General features: G+C 30.6%; 1 protein-coding gene across 1 annotated transcript; it reads right to left on the bottom strand.

The window, feature by feature from the left end:
• Window positions 1-9535: 9535 nt before the first annotated feature.
• Window positions 9536-10760, bottom strand: LOC111393812 (transcription factor MYB59-like). Its single transcript, XM_023019528.1, has 3 exons — window positions 10552-10760; window positions 10307-10436; window positions 9536-9990 (listed from the first exon to the last, which is right to left on the bottom strand). The coding sequence occupies exons 1-3, from the start codon at window positions 10664-10666 to the stop codon at window positions 9558-9560; spliced, it is 678 nt and encodes a 225-aa protein (XP_022875296.1). The 5' UTR covers window positions 10667-10760; the 3' UTR covers window positions 9536-9557.
• Between the last annotated feature and the right edge of the window lie 3633 nt (window positions 10761-14393).

The raw sequence follows: 14393 nt of genomic DNA, 5'->3' as shown, positions 1-14393 counted from the left end.
TATACAGATATAAATCTAATCCAAGAAATTCAAAACAGTAACAGATATCACACAAGCTAGATATTATTTCACGGAAGAAATAATAAACAAAGTATTGCTTATGGATTTCCTTAGACAAAATTAGGGTTGGCAATGGTTCGATTTGGGGTTTATTCGACCAAAATCATCACCGAACCTCCAATTTTTTGGCAATATCATAACTAGACCATAACCACGTAAGTTGGTTCGGTTTGGCTCGGTTCGTATCTCGGCTCGACTTTGTTCAGGCGGTTAATAACCACAAAATAAATTATTTTTTATAGGTACAGCCATCAAATTGGAAAAAAAATTATGCAGAAAAAATCAATGAAATCAAGAACACAATGCTAAGCAATTTAACAAACAATATCCCAAATGACAAATGCAAACAATATTCTAATTCTCAAATGCAAAATCCAAATTGAATAAATAATTTTCATATACATTTAATATTTGTGTAGTAGGGTGTAGGATTATTGGATTAGGTTAATTGGACTTAGCGGGTCAATAATGGACCAGAATTTTGGGCTGGACAGAGTCATAAAAAGAATAGTGGAAAGCCCAATTACCCAATTATTTTTTTAACGGGTCATTAGTTCCAGTGAGGGGGCGACGATATAAATACCATACCCGTCTCGCCTTGAATCATGATATTAAAATCAAATACTATATCCACCTCGTTGTACCATTGGTTAAATTTTTTTCATCTCATTCGATTTAATTAATTACAATTTTCGATTTTGACAATTCGAATTGTCATTCCTAGGCTCTCTATGGGATTCCTAGACAAAGGTAAATATTGGAGGGCTTTCAGGAATCCGTAAGGGAGAAGACAATTACTATTTTGAAAGAATAAAAATATTAGTTTAGGTATTTATTATCAAGAATTGTAGGATCACAAAGTATACTTATGAAAGGAAAAAAAAAATGCCAAGGACCAGACTTTTTAGAAAAATCAGTTCGAGAGATTTCTTGACAAAAACAGTGGCAGGTCTTTACAGATCTACAATTTTTACAAAATATTCAAAGGTCAAAGGGTCAGATCGTTGGAAAAAAAATTTCAAAAAATACAAGTTTTGTTAGCCAAAGGCCCCGGAGGTTCAGCGATCGCTTCTAATACTTAATCCCCGTTGAGCATCCTTGAGTATATTGCTCAAATCCACTATAAAATTCTCAAAAATTGGCAAAGATCGAGTACAGTACAAAACCTTAATCTCTCAAACTCTCTTTTTTCAGCAAACACTCACAAAGAATATGTGTTGCTTAATCTTTCTCTCAAACGCAGTAATCTCACACAAAAATTACTTAAAAATTACTTAAGGACGTCCAGATGATGACCGATTTTGTACACACACATAGAGAGAGTTCAAGACGAAGACGATGAGATAATCACTCAAGACTAAAACCCTACTGAATGCAAAGTCCATTTTATATGAGATAAGCTAAAAAGACAGATGCAACTGTGCACAGCATTCCAAGTGTCAATAATCGATTGAAGGCGTGTATATATATCAAATGAAAACACATTTTCTCTTAATTCCAGAACCATCGATTTATTGGATCAAAATCAATTAATTGGATTGGGCAATTGGGTTAAGAGAAAGCTTATTGGACTAGATATTAATTGGACCTTCGAAAAAATGTAGTAACCCATTTTCAACAATATCATTATCCTTAACTTGGAACTCTAAAAACACCATGGGATGGGCTAAGGGGATATAGAACTTCTCATTCCATCTAAGATTCTAAGGCCATCTCCAACCCTGTACCAAATTTTGCACCATTTTGCACCAAATTTTACACTAAATCTTGCACCAAACCAAAATTCTTCTCCAACCATTACACCAAAATTTACATCAAATGAACAGTGATTTATTATTTTATTCATTCTTTCGATTTTTGACAATATATTTATTTTAAAATATTATTTATTTATTTTATAACTATATATATATTACTAAATCATAACTTCATTAAATTAAAAAATATATTGATTACTATATTATCACATGTCATATATATTATGTTAAATTGACAAAAATAATTGATTATATTATTAATTTATGATAAACAATTACGTTAAATTTATAAAAATAATAAACTTTAATAATATAAACTTTACATTAAATTTAATTTTAAACGTAAACTTTACGAATTTAACTTTACGTTAAATTAATAATTACGTTAATTATTATTGATTATATTATTAAAAATAATAAACTTTAATAATATAATTAATAGTGTAATTAATTAAGTAATTATTATTATTATCATAATTATCATTATTATTATAGAATGAAAATGACACAAATGCCCTTAACCATTATCTTTGAAAAAAGAAAAATAAGGGCAAAATGGACATTGCACCATTTGGTGCAAAATGGTGCAACATGAATAGTGTTGCACCATATTTGGTGCAATACTATTCATTACACCATTTTTTGCACCAAAATTTGGTGCAATGGTGCAATGGTTGGAGGAAGTTTGCACCAAATTTTGGTGCAATGGTGCAATGGTTGGAGTTGCCCTAAGGATTAGGCAACATGCAAGTACGGGCGAGTGTAGCCTGCGGTATCGAAACAGTGACTTACGGGTCACTGGTGATAATTTTTCAGTGGTGGTTAAAAATATAGGCTGATTTTTAACGGTACAAATGGAGATGGGAGGTTTGATGAATCGGGATATCACTGGACTATTGTTCCTGACAAAGTGTCCTCAATTGGGAATCCCTTAAGAACACGTGAAGAGTAGTCAATTTATGGGCAAGTGGCTAGAGAAGAAGTGGTTAGTTTATGGAATTCAATGGTGGAAAAAGCCTCGACAGTGGAGGCTGCAACTATTGGTGAAGCATTGGATCATGAGACGAGGCAAAGAATTGTGTCTCAGTGAACACAAAGATTGAAGCTGATGACTATGCGATCTTTTAGAACTGAGGTGCTATAACAAACGGAATTGGCTCGAAAGCCCAATAATCCTCCTCTTCTGCTTGCAAATTATGCTCAATTTCTCTACTTGGTCGCCCAAGATTATGAAAGGAAAATATTTTTCTTGCGTTTAGATATCAACTTTTCTGTTTCTGATCATTTTGAAGCATTAGATAGCATCACATAATTCCTTGATTTTTGTTTGTGGTGGAACAATAATTTAGTTTAGGGTAATTATATATTAAAACCCTAATAATGTAATTTTAATTAAGGTTATTTAAGTAAATAAGAAAAAATATTAAAAATTGTATCATAGTAATTAAATTTTGTAGTGATAATATAATTACCCTTAAATATTTTGTTAAGGGAAAAGAAGAAAAAGTGAAAAGAAAACTAATTTAGATTTTGTGGAAATTGTATGGTTAAAAAGTAAGAAAAAGTATTGAAAAATGTGAATACTTAATCGAAAAATGATGTATGGTGTTCATATAACAAACTCGAGTAAATCTTTAGCTATTGTTGGTAGTAGTTAAAAAAAATTATTTATTATACTTTCTTCATGTCATGCACGAGTACGAGTAAGAGTTCGATTTAATCTGATTCTATAGAGAATTAAATTGAACTCAGTCAGCTATCAATAAATATTTTGAAAATAGAACCACTGGTTTCATCTCCGAGTATGAAATCAAATCGAAAATGTAACATTCAGTACCGATCCAATTATAATCCTTGTGTTAGATTCTAAAATTTACTAGTTCATGCAAATGCGTAATTAATCCAATCTACTATACTTCACCATAAATGTTCCTCTAACCTTGTCATGCAGCTAACAAATCCCAAAACAATGGGATTAAAATGGTTTTTCCAACGAAAATATGACTTTTTCAAGTTCAAAGTATAAAACTTTCAAGAGGCCGAGTGTCATAAGAATGAAATGTTGGAAGTCAAATGTCAAGAAAAAATAATCAAGGTCCCAAGTACTGCAAGTCAACGGTTGGGAACCAAATGACAAGAAAAGTTTATTACAGACCCAAGTACACTTTATGAAAAGGATGAGGATTCTATGTGTAACTTTCCTTGATAATATAAAAAAGTACCAAAATTGCATTAAAAAAAAAAAAAAAAAAAACCTACTAGTTACCCAACCTATGAAACTCATCAACAAATCAACAAACTTTTGTCCCAAAATAAATACAGACACATACGAAGTTGAGAGAGAAATAATAAGAGTTTTAGAGGGGGCAAGAGAAGATAAGATAGCTATCAATTATTTTCCTTTTTAGTTTGTTTGTTTTTTGCATTTTTTATGAGCCAGAGTAATTTTTTCTCCTATTTACAAAATGACCTTTTAATTTCTCTGTGCAACTCCATTTAAAGGAGTGCAGATATTGATGTCAAAACGTACCTTGATTGGGAGATTTTTAGTCAAAGTGGAGATTATTGGATAGTACACAATTTTGAGAAATAAAAGTCATGTTGTCGAAAGGGGGAAAAAATAATCAAGTCATCCTGAATGGCAAGTGAAAGAAAAAGGAAAATACAATTTTTTTCATTTAATCCATGTTCTACTTTTAAGTGTGAGTGATAAGTGTATTTTTTACACTTACATCTAAACATATAGATACTTAGATCAAAAAATATAGACATTTAATAATTTTTTTTTTTGAATAATTATAGCCTAATTTATATATTTTTATTAGGTGAAATTTGATGAATGAAAGTGGAATTGAAAGAAAAAAAATGAAAATTGGCAAAAGGGCTAAATTGTAAGAAGTTCAAAGTTCGAGGATTGAAGTGCAAATATATCGGACCTCACAATGAAGATTCGAGAGTGCTAGGAGTCAATTGAATAAAGAAAAAAAGTCAAAAGGAATAAAATATAGTCAAAGTTAATCACACATCAATTTTCAATAAAAAAAGTTATGCTCCGAATTTTTAATCTCATATTGAGACCCATTTTTGATATAGCAAACATTCTTATTGGAAAATGATATTTGAAGCAAAGTTGTTGTCAATTTTTATATCTCATAAGTGTACCAACCGTAACAAGTAATAAGAGTCCGGATATCGTTCCCACGAGGACTTATTCCTAACTTTAATTTGATCTAAAACAAATAATAAGTTTTGTGATTGGTGTCTAAATTATTCTAACTAAATTAAATTATCTAACGTATACAATTTATCGAATTTGGGTTTTAAAAGTATGAATATGGCTACCATGACTTACAATTTTACCTATGGATCCCGTTTAATTCACCAATCAAGATTTAATACAATTGTAGTATTCGATCGAGTTCTTTTAAAGTATTCAATTTACCATTCTCGAGTTTTCATTGAGCATATTTAACTAATTCAATCACATATCTCTATACGAATCAATTTTAGTTAAACGAAATATTAAGAATTTATCTAACGACCGCAATAATTAATATAGATATCTTTACACATTATACCAAATTATTGAATTTTAATATGTGGTCTAACTATAACTCACCTCTCGATTCATAATAGATTCACAAAATCATTAAATAATTGGACAAAGAATTCAACGCATTAAGTATGTAATTAAAGTCAACACATATGCATTTAAAGAATTTGTATCTTGAATAAAAGAAATAAAGAGTCACACATAAATTACATTGTTCGCCCTAACTATGACTTTAGCTACTCATAATAATGAAAGAAAACAAAAAAATTAGAGTTCATAATCGGGTTTTGAAATTTTGATCATTGAAAGAATTGGATCTTATACCAAGAATCTTCTTCAACCTCAAAAGTCTTCAAACCCTAACTTTTGCTCATAGATCTTGATAAGTATGTGTTTTTCTCTCCTCCAAATTGTGTGGAACTATCTTCAAAGAGCTGCAACTTTGTTTCAGATATCATTTTCTAATTCAAATATTTAGCCCTTGTTTGAGCCCCATTTTGAGAAGAAAAATGAATTTTTGAATAGTGTATTGATCGGAAATGTGTGGTTAAAAAATAAGAAAAAGTTTTGAATTTGCATATGATATTATTTTATTGAAGAATGTGTGGTTGAAATGATGTCAAATTACTGTAGAAAAATTCATTTTTCCAAAGAATGGAATCAAACAAGCCCTTACTATGTCAAAAATGGGTCTCAATATGAGACTAAAAATTTGACGCATTACTTTTTTAATTGAAAATTGATGTGTGATTATATTTTGACTATATTTCAACACTTTGACTTTTTTTTTCTTTATTCAATTGACTTCTTACACTCTCGAATCTTCATTTTGAGGTCTAAGACAACTTTTAAGTATTTGCACTTCATTCTTCGAATTTTGGATCTCTTATAATTTAACCCTTTTTGGCCAATTTTCGCTTCTTTCTTTCAATTGCACTTCCATTTATCGAGTTTCACCTAATAAACAAAATATACAATAAATTAGACTATAATTATTCCAAAAAAAATATTAAATGTCTATATTTTTAAGTCCAAATAATTGTATAAAATACATTTATCAAACACCTTCAAATTTAAACATTTATTTGTTTTCAAACAAAATCATAACCTAACTTAACAAATACACAAACATGCAAAAGATTTCTATTAGAAAACTTGCTATATTTTTCTCAGAATTGGAATCATTGTATCAAATCTATGAACAGCTTCAAGTTCGCATTACCAAAATCAATATCTAATTTTCCAATGCAAAATTGATGTGTATCTATGAAGAATTAAGTAAAACACTATAAATTCATGAGTTGTTGCAATCCCCAACTCTTGATAGTCAAATTTTTTACTTTCATTACTCGTAAGATTTACACACGTTCAAACTTATTCTTTTTTCTTTTACCCTTTTCCCAGTGTATGATCTAAGGCTGAATCTTTATTCTAACTCCTCGACCTCTCTAGTTTAGATTGATCTCACTAGCCCCATGGGGCATAGTCCAGTGGTGCAAAGGATAGGAGTAAGATTATATCACGTCTTGCTGGCAGCCGCAGTGTGGGGGTTCGATTCCTGAGACATGGAATTAGACTCCTTATAGGCGCAGTGTACATGAAACTCTTGTTCCCTGACTTGTTGGGGCACATCCCGCGATTTATCTCCTTCACAAAGTTTTAGGGGTTGGACGGTGGGGACCCTCAAGGATGGGGTTCAACCTTTTTTTCAGATGGATTTCACTAATTGCAAATCAATAGTTCAACAAATAAGGATTCTCTAAATTTTGATTGTTTCAACTTCCAAGACTTAAATAGGCTAACAATCCCTTGTCAAATATCTAATTTTCTCAAATAGGTGTTTGAAACTTAATCCAGACATGTAGTAAGTAAATATATAATCATTATTTTTTTCTTATCTTCATGCAAACTTCTCTCTATTAAACTTTCTAAACGACCTTTGTAGTAAGCTTTCAGCCGATGACTTCTAAATCAAATGATCATAGAGCAACAAGTTTTTAGACACACTTGCAAGCTTAATTACTCGAGTCATAAAGGCTATGAAGAGAAATTTCATAACAAGATAGCTTTTTCTTTTTCTTTTTGTCATGATTAGTGCAATGCCCCTCATTAAACATAAATTTTCAAAAATCGACCCTAACTTAAGATTTACACACATGGAATCCTCATTCATATCCATATCTTCCTACAATAGTAAAATTATCTTCAAACTATTTTAAATTTGGTTGAAAGATGTATATTGCAGTAACTTTTGAATTTAGTATCTATGTTCTAGTATTCAATCTATCAAGTATATGAATCAACCCATTACTTTATAATGCAAAACTTAGGGCCCGTTTGGTAGAGATTTTGAGAATTGATTTTTTGACCGTTAGAAGAAAAGTGGGGTCCACATGTGAGAGAAGAAGTGAAAAATTACGGCTTGAATAGTAAAATAACGGTCAAAAAATTAATTTTTTGAGGCAAAAAACCCTACCAAACGGGGCCTTAATTTATGTGCGCAAATAGTATCCAGTTCACATGGATAAGAATAAATTAATTTAAGCATGTAACATATCCACAGTTCATAAATTAACACATAAATCCAAATATATTTGTTGGCGAGGCTACCAAACCCATACAACACAAACAATAAACTAGAAAATCTTTTTGAAATTTTTAAATAAATTTCAAACTTTTCAATTTTTTTTTTTTATATACAATAAAGAATTAGAAACACACAACTACACAAGAATAATAAAACTAAAAACTCAATGTTTTGTTTAAGTGAGATTTAAGTATACACGCCAGTGCTACTCTTTTTCAGTTTCTGCTAATAAAGTGACAAATCAAAATCAATATCCATTGCACACAAAAAATATCAACTAATAATCCATCAGTTTTATGAATAAAAATGAAGCCAAATTTGGTAGCTAACCCCATTCATCTCTATTGTATAATTGGTCTCACTATCACAATAAAAAATAAAACCAGTGCATATCCCAAATTTTTTATTTCTTGATTACATAATCAATAATTAATTTATCACAGAATTATTAATATCCACATTGACCCCATGTTTATCATGCATATCATTGTCATGGAAAGCTAAACTTTACTTGGAATTAATTTAGTATATTTGAGTGATAAAGAAAGAACCTACGTGGTGCCAACCAAATAAACAAGATAATAACTAGAAGCATTAAGTGATTGGACCACGGAGTCGATAAATGTCACAATTGAGTATATAATGTCTAATATTTATCAATTGTACGTGTATAATCTTGTGAGTTATAAATTATTTTTAAAGATTGAACTGAAAATATTATAATATATATTTGATTTTTATCTTGAGTATTATATGATATATTGTACATGGACTCGAAGTGCTTTATTTTTTTGTAATGAATATCAGTTGAATAAAAAGTATAGAGAAATGACTTCTCCGCGTTATGTCCTCTTTCTAGTAATAAAGCACTTTTGGGGGTGAAAATTATAGAAAAAAAAAGTTTGAATTTTTTTTTTTTATAGAAATTAGAGTCAGCACAAATTCTTTGCATCCATTAATTAATTGGTAGCAATTCTACCTATTTTAGGCCACAGAGTTTTTAATTAAAGGCATGTTTGACACGTTAGAAATAATTGTTAACAATAGATCGTAGATTACTCTTCTTAAATCATGCATGTAATTATGTTATATTAATTCATATATTGGGTAAAAAGACCTTGTTGGTGCATGAATTTGTTTACTTAATTAAATTTGATCACCCTAAATTTGTTACCATTTTGTTGCAAAATTATATATTCTCTTTAAGACTAATCATTTCATTTGTATGCCTTGTCTCAACGAACAAAAATATTGAATGGACAAGTAAATATGTCCTTTAAGTTTCTGTTGTCTCATCCATCTTGAAATCCATTTTGGCGTCCATGACAAAAGAAAAAGTAATATAAAATGAAAAAATTGTGACCACGGTAAAAGATACAGTGATTAAGATAAAAGATTCCTCAAAGGAACACCATTTGAGGATCACTCCACTAAATATTTATAAGGATACAAACTAGAGTTACACATACGATTATTACACTGATGACTTGATAAAGGAAACCCCAAAGACTATACAAAAGTTAGAACCTCCTTATGAAACCTAAATAGTAAAATCTATAAACAATTTTTTTTTTTTTGCCTTAAGTAAATGAACATCTGATTAGCCGGTCATTTCCTGATTGTAAAAGGTAAAAGAATTAAAATGATCACTCACTGGGAGGACCATCTTGCTTTGTTCTTCTTTATCTATGGGCCATAGGGAGGAGTCTTGAAAAAAATCCCATGTAGGAGAGACAATTGTTTGGCATAAAATATTGCAATTTCCTTCGGACACTTCAATATCTTTCCAAATTTCATCCATGTCCACCTCAAAATCATTCTTGCGACCTCCAGTATCGTAAAAACTACATTCATTGTTCTTTGTAACTGAAGTAAATTCAATAGTAGGGCTATTCGATGAGAAGGATGAAGAAGATGAAGATGGTGATAGAGCTTTCTTCTTCTCTTGTGCCTTTTTCCTCATATGGGTTCTCCAATAATTCTTGATCTCATTATCCGTGCGACCGGGTAATTTTCGAGCAATTCTTGACCATCTACACACAATTATGTTATATTTTACGTCCATATGAACTAAAATCTTTGTCTACTCTAATACCATAGCTTAGCTAATCCTCTATAAGTTAAACTTTTCACAAGGTAACAAAAATTATATCTCTGCAATAATACATCAAAATTGAAGAAATATAGCAGTATATACACATATACACACACTTATATGCATGTTGTGGTCAACCTCGTTAAGGGAAGAACCCAAAAAAGTTTAAATAAACGATTTGACTCGTTTAAAAGCTAAAATGAACTGTCGGATTCTAAGATCAATAAAGAGAGATAGGATATAAAACTTCAAACCTATTTCCCCATTTGGAGTGAAGTTCAAGAACAAGGCGCTCTTCATGGGGTGTCATCTTGCCTCTTTTGAGATCAGGGTGCAGATAATTAACCCAACGTAACCTGCAACTTTTTCCTGTTCTTTTCAAACCTACAAAGGAAATTATATATATGTGGAATATTGTTAAACTACCGGGTTCCTAGGAATTACTATGGCATGCCCAAATAATCCTACCTAGTATTTTTGTCTCCCGCCACCTTCAAACCTGAAACTTTTGCTATGAAATCCCATCGGCGATCCCCAAATAAGTTCACATACAATACAAGCTGAGCATCTTCTTGTTCGGTCCATGGACCTTTTCTTGTTTCTTCTTGAACCATTTCTCTCTCCCTCTCTTATCTTTTTTCCTAAATGACTCACCTATCTACTTTGGATACTGAGGGTATGCTGGCTACTTATATATATATACACAAAAGATGTACACACACGCACCGGTGATTTCTATATGTAGGGTATGTAACTATCAGTACTGTTTGATATTCTTTTACAAGAATTTACAATTATGTGTGAGTTTGATTTCGAGCTCTATTGATTCAACTATTTCGTTAAAAGTTTAAATATTTAAATAGTTAAAAGTAAAAAGATTTTTCTCTTGAGGTGTGGACCAAATTAATTTTTCATTAAATTTACACAAACTTTCATAAATTGATGACCACGTGATTAGTTTTGAGACTTTTGCCAGCCTAGTTAAATTCAAGATTTAAATAAATGCATACAGTCCATCATTAATGATTTAATTTTTTACAAGATGACTCTACGTGGTATAAAAGTTACAGCAAAGATCTCGAAATTCAAGTCTCTAGTAATTCATTTATAAAAATCATATATGGGTCATGTACATCCTTAATCTTAAAATGAATTCGATTTGAAAATGCGGAGCTACGTTGAAAATGAAATTTAAATAAATATATACGACATTCTCTCTAAAGTCTAATTTTATTTATTTATTATTATTATTATTTAAATTGTTTTTTTCTTTTTGAGAAGGCAGTTCAGTGTCCTATATTCCATTATTTCATATAAAACTTTAAACCGTTATGTTATTTTTGTTAGTCGAATTAGTCCACACAAAGAATTGAGTATAAAACTAGAATAAATATATATGTCTATAGTATTACAGTAGATAGGTGGATAGTATTTTTAGGTTTTTTTTAAAGGAATCTTATTTGAATTATATTTCTTAATACGTAGTGAGACCATGAATTAGACCGAATAAGAAAGAATAGTGCAAATAGCATTTTTTAGAATGCAAAGCTTGTAAATAGTATCCACTACAATTCACTATAATACTATTTATAAAGAGGATCATATCCTCTAAAGTATGCATAATTTTTTGTACGTTTTAATTCAGTGTGCCAAACGTTGCTTAAGAGTGTAAAAGTATTTGTTTATTTATTTATTATTATTATTATTATTATTATTTGGGAACTGTGGGTTGCTAGTGATGGTTTGGTGATAGGACAACGTGGCTATATGATGCAAGCCATTATAAAGTGCTTTAGATAAGTGATTGATATTATGTTGATGTTACTTTCATATTGGCCGTCCATTTTATTCCATTGGCACTGCCTTGCTTCACCTTGATTGCTTTATCTTTGTGCGTGACTACCATCCATATATAGAGAAACCAAGTTGGATTTTTATTGCTCGTGTTACTTCGTTATACGATATAAATAAAAATTAATTGGATAATTCATTTTTTTTCTTTATTTAAAAGTCCTTGTATCGCTCGACTTTAATCTCGTGAAACCTTTGCCACCCTTGTCCCCAACGCTCACTCAAAATAGTTAAATATCTGAAAATATTATTTAAAGACTCTTCGAAAACTTTAAAACTTCATAGAAGTCACATATATATAGTGTCATGATTATATGCCTAAATTAGTATATTAAAATTTGCAGAAAAATAGTCTCCAGAAATTTATTTGGTTAGTTCAAACGAAAACATAATGATGTATTTATAGCTTATATAACCTAAGGATAATAAAAGTTTTATAATTTTTAACATAAGCAAATGAGATGTTAAAACCAGCTCTCTCATATGTATCTTATAGTTTATATAAATTTAAGACTAATTAAAATCGAATTTTTTTGTATTTCAACAATAGAAGTCTAATTTTATTAATTAAATGAAAATCAATTCAAGATTTTGCCAAAACATTTTTGCAAAATTTTCCAATCAATGGGCAATTTTTATCAGGAAAAAAAAAATACTGTGATTCATATATTACAATTACCAGCAAAACCCAAAATCTCGCAACTTTCAAAGTTTTATCTTTTAATAATGATGGTGTGCAAAAGTAGTAACGTAAAGAATAAAAAAAAGAAGGGGTCTTTTAGGGTTTGCTTGGATTTATATATCCGTGGGGAAAAAGTTAGTGGAAATTGCTGGCTCTTTATTTTTCATCTATTTTAAGAAGATTTTCGATGGCTCTGTCCCTTGATTTTGCAAAAGTCACATTAAATCAGCGACACCATATACAAATATATAAGTAAAAAATTTTAGAGGAAAAAATAATGGACAAGAGGAAGCCAAGCTGAAAAGAAGGAAAGATCTTGGATTAGTGTAGTTGTAATTTTATGCACCAAATATTATGGGAAATAAACTGAAATTTGAGTAATTAACTCTATCGAAGAAATTGTATATACATTTTTAATAATTCCCTCTCAATATTATACGTGCAATTGAAATTGAGAAGAATTTATGGTTAGAGACGGCTCTTACGGCTCTTATAAGTACTTTTGCTAGAAGTGACGTCAATGAAATCAACAAGAAAATCCAAAATGTATTGAAATAGTAGAAGCGAAGTCGACAAAAGTATTTGACCAAACTAACTATTTTTTAAATGAAAACTCAAATTGAAAGATTTAATTTCTTATTTCTTTAACTTCAATTACTCAAATCATACTTATCATCTTCCAGTTGTTTAAGTAAAAGGGAAAGGATTATTAAAAGTGTATACTCATTAAAAGAATAAATATAGCATTAGTAGCAGCCATTACCCAACAAGAAAATAAGTGGAAAAAGGGAAGACGGACTCCCACAGTGTTTATGTATATCTTTGCAAGAAGTTGAACATGTAGGTAAATATTAGAGAATCAAATCAAACCGAAGGCTTGTGAATTTACAGTTTCCTTAAATCAAATTCGCAGCCTCATCGGAGTGCAAGAGGTTTTGATCGGTGTTCGATTCTCAGGATACAATCGGTTGTCGGTTCACGCTGCACTACGTTAACCGCCTGCGAACTAGCTGTGATATACTCTATCTCACAAAGAAATTATAAGCACAAGGAAGAACTTGAAAGTGAGAAAAAGAAGATTGTTGCTTAGAGGAAGAAGTTTGCATTTCACTTGTGATTTTCCAACCTAGAGAGACTCCTATTTATACCAATAGAGGAAAAACTAGCTCATTAATCAAGGAGTTAAACCATTCATTAATAAATGAGTTAAAAACATGAAGAGACTTAAGTTACTTGAGTTACAATATATGAAGAGACTTCTATTCAATATTTTTCATTAGTTCTATTCAATATTTTTCATTCAATTCTAACAATCCCTCACATGAATGAAAAATGGAAACTAAGACTCAAGAGAAAAGAGAGAGTAAAACGAATCAATCCTGCATAGGATAGGTAGCATTTAGCTTTGAACCTTCCCTTGTGAAACCTATTGGGAATTACTAGCAAATCAGTGGATCTGATGCCTTGAACTGTTTCACCATTTGTGTAAATCAAGACAATAGATCTCACACGGGACCATTCTAGTCACAGCATAGTTCTTTCTGTTGTGTTCGTTTTGGCCATGAACACGTCACCTGGTTCTGCAAGTGTTTTTTCAAGGACGTAGCCTTGCCAATCCTTATAGAAGCGGCCCCACTTCACACTCACATAAGTGACTTCTTAACTCAGTTTTCCACAACAACGCTTAATGGTCATTAAAAGCATAACTTAACCTACATCTTCCAATCACTGTGAGCACCATAGGAATGAGCAGAAGCAGAACATTCTCAGTGATTTACACAGATATACATGTTTTAGTTGTTCCTTTG

This window comes from Olea europaea, chromosome 4 (genome assembly GCF_002742605.1).
Source record: "Olea europaea var. sylvestris chromosome 4, O_europaea_v1, whole genome shotgun sequence".
Taxonomy (NCBI): domain Eukaryota; kingdom Viridiplantae; phylum Streptophyta; class Magnoliopsida; order Lamiales; family Oleaceae; genus Olea; species Olea europaea.
This window is presented reverse-complemented; position numbering and strand designations above follow the sequence as displayed.

Excerpts from the sequence above, each read along its gene's own strand:
- LOC111393812 (XM_023019528.1), bottom strand. The coding sequence starts at position 10,666 with ATGGTTCAAGAAGAAACAAGAAAAGGTCCATGGACCGAACAAGAAGAT. Across the intron at positions 10,437-10,551 it reads TTTCATAGCAAAAGTTTCAG|GTTTGAAAAGAACAGGAAAA; the intron begins GTTTGAAGGTGG and ends TTTCCTTTGTAG. Across the intron at positions 9,991-10,306 it reads CACTCCAAATGGGGAAATAG|ATGGTCAAGAATTGCTCGAA; the intron begins GTTTGAAGTTTT and ends AATTGTGTGTAG.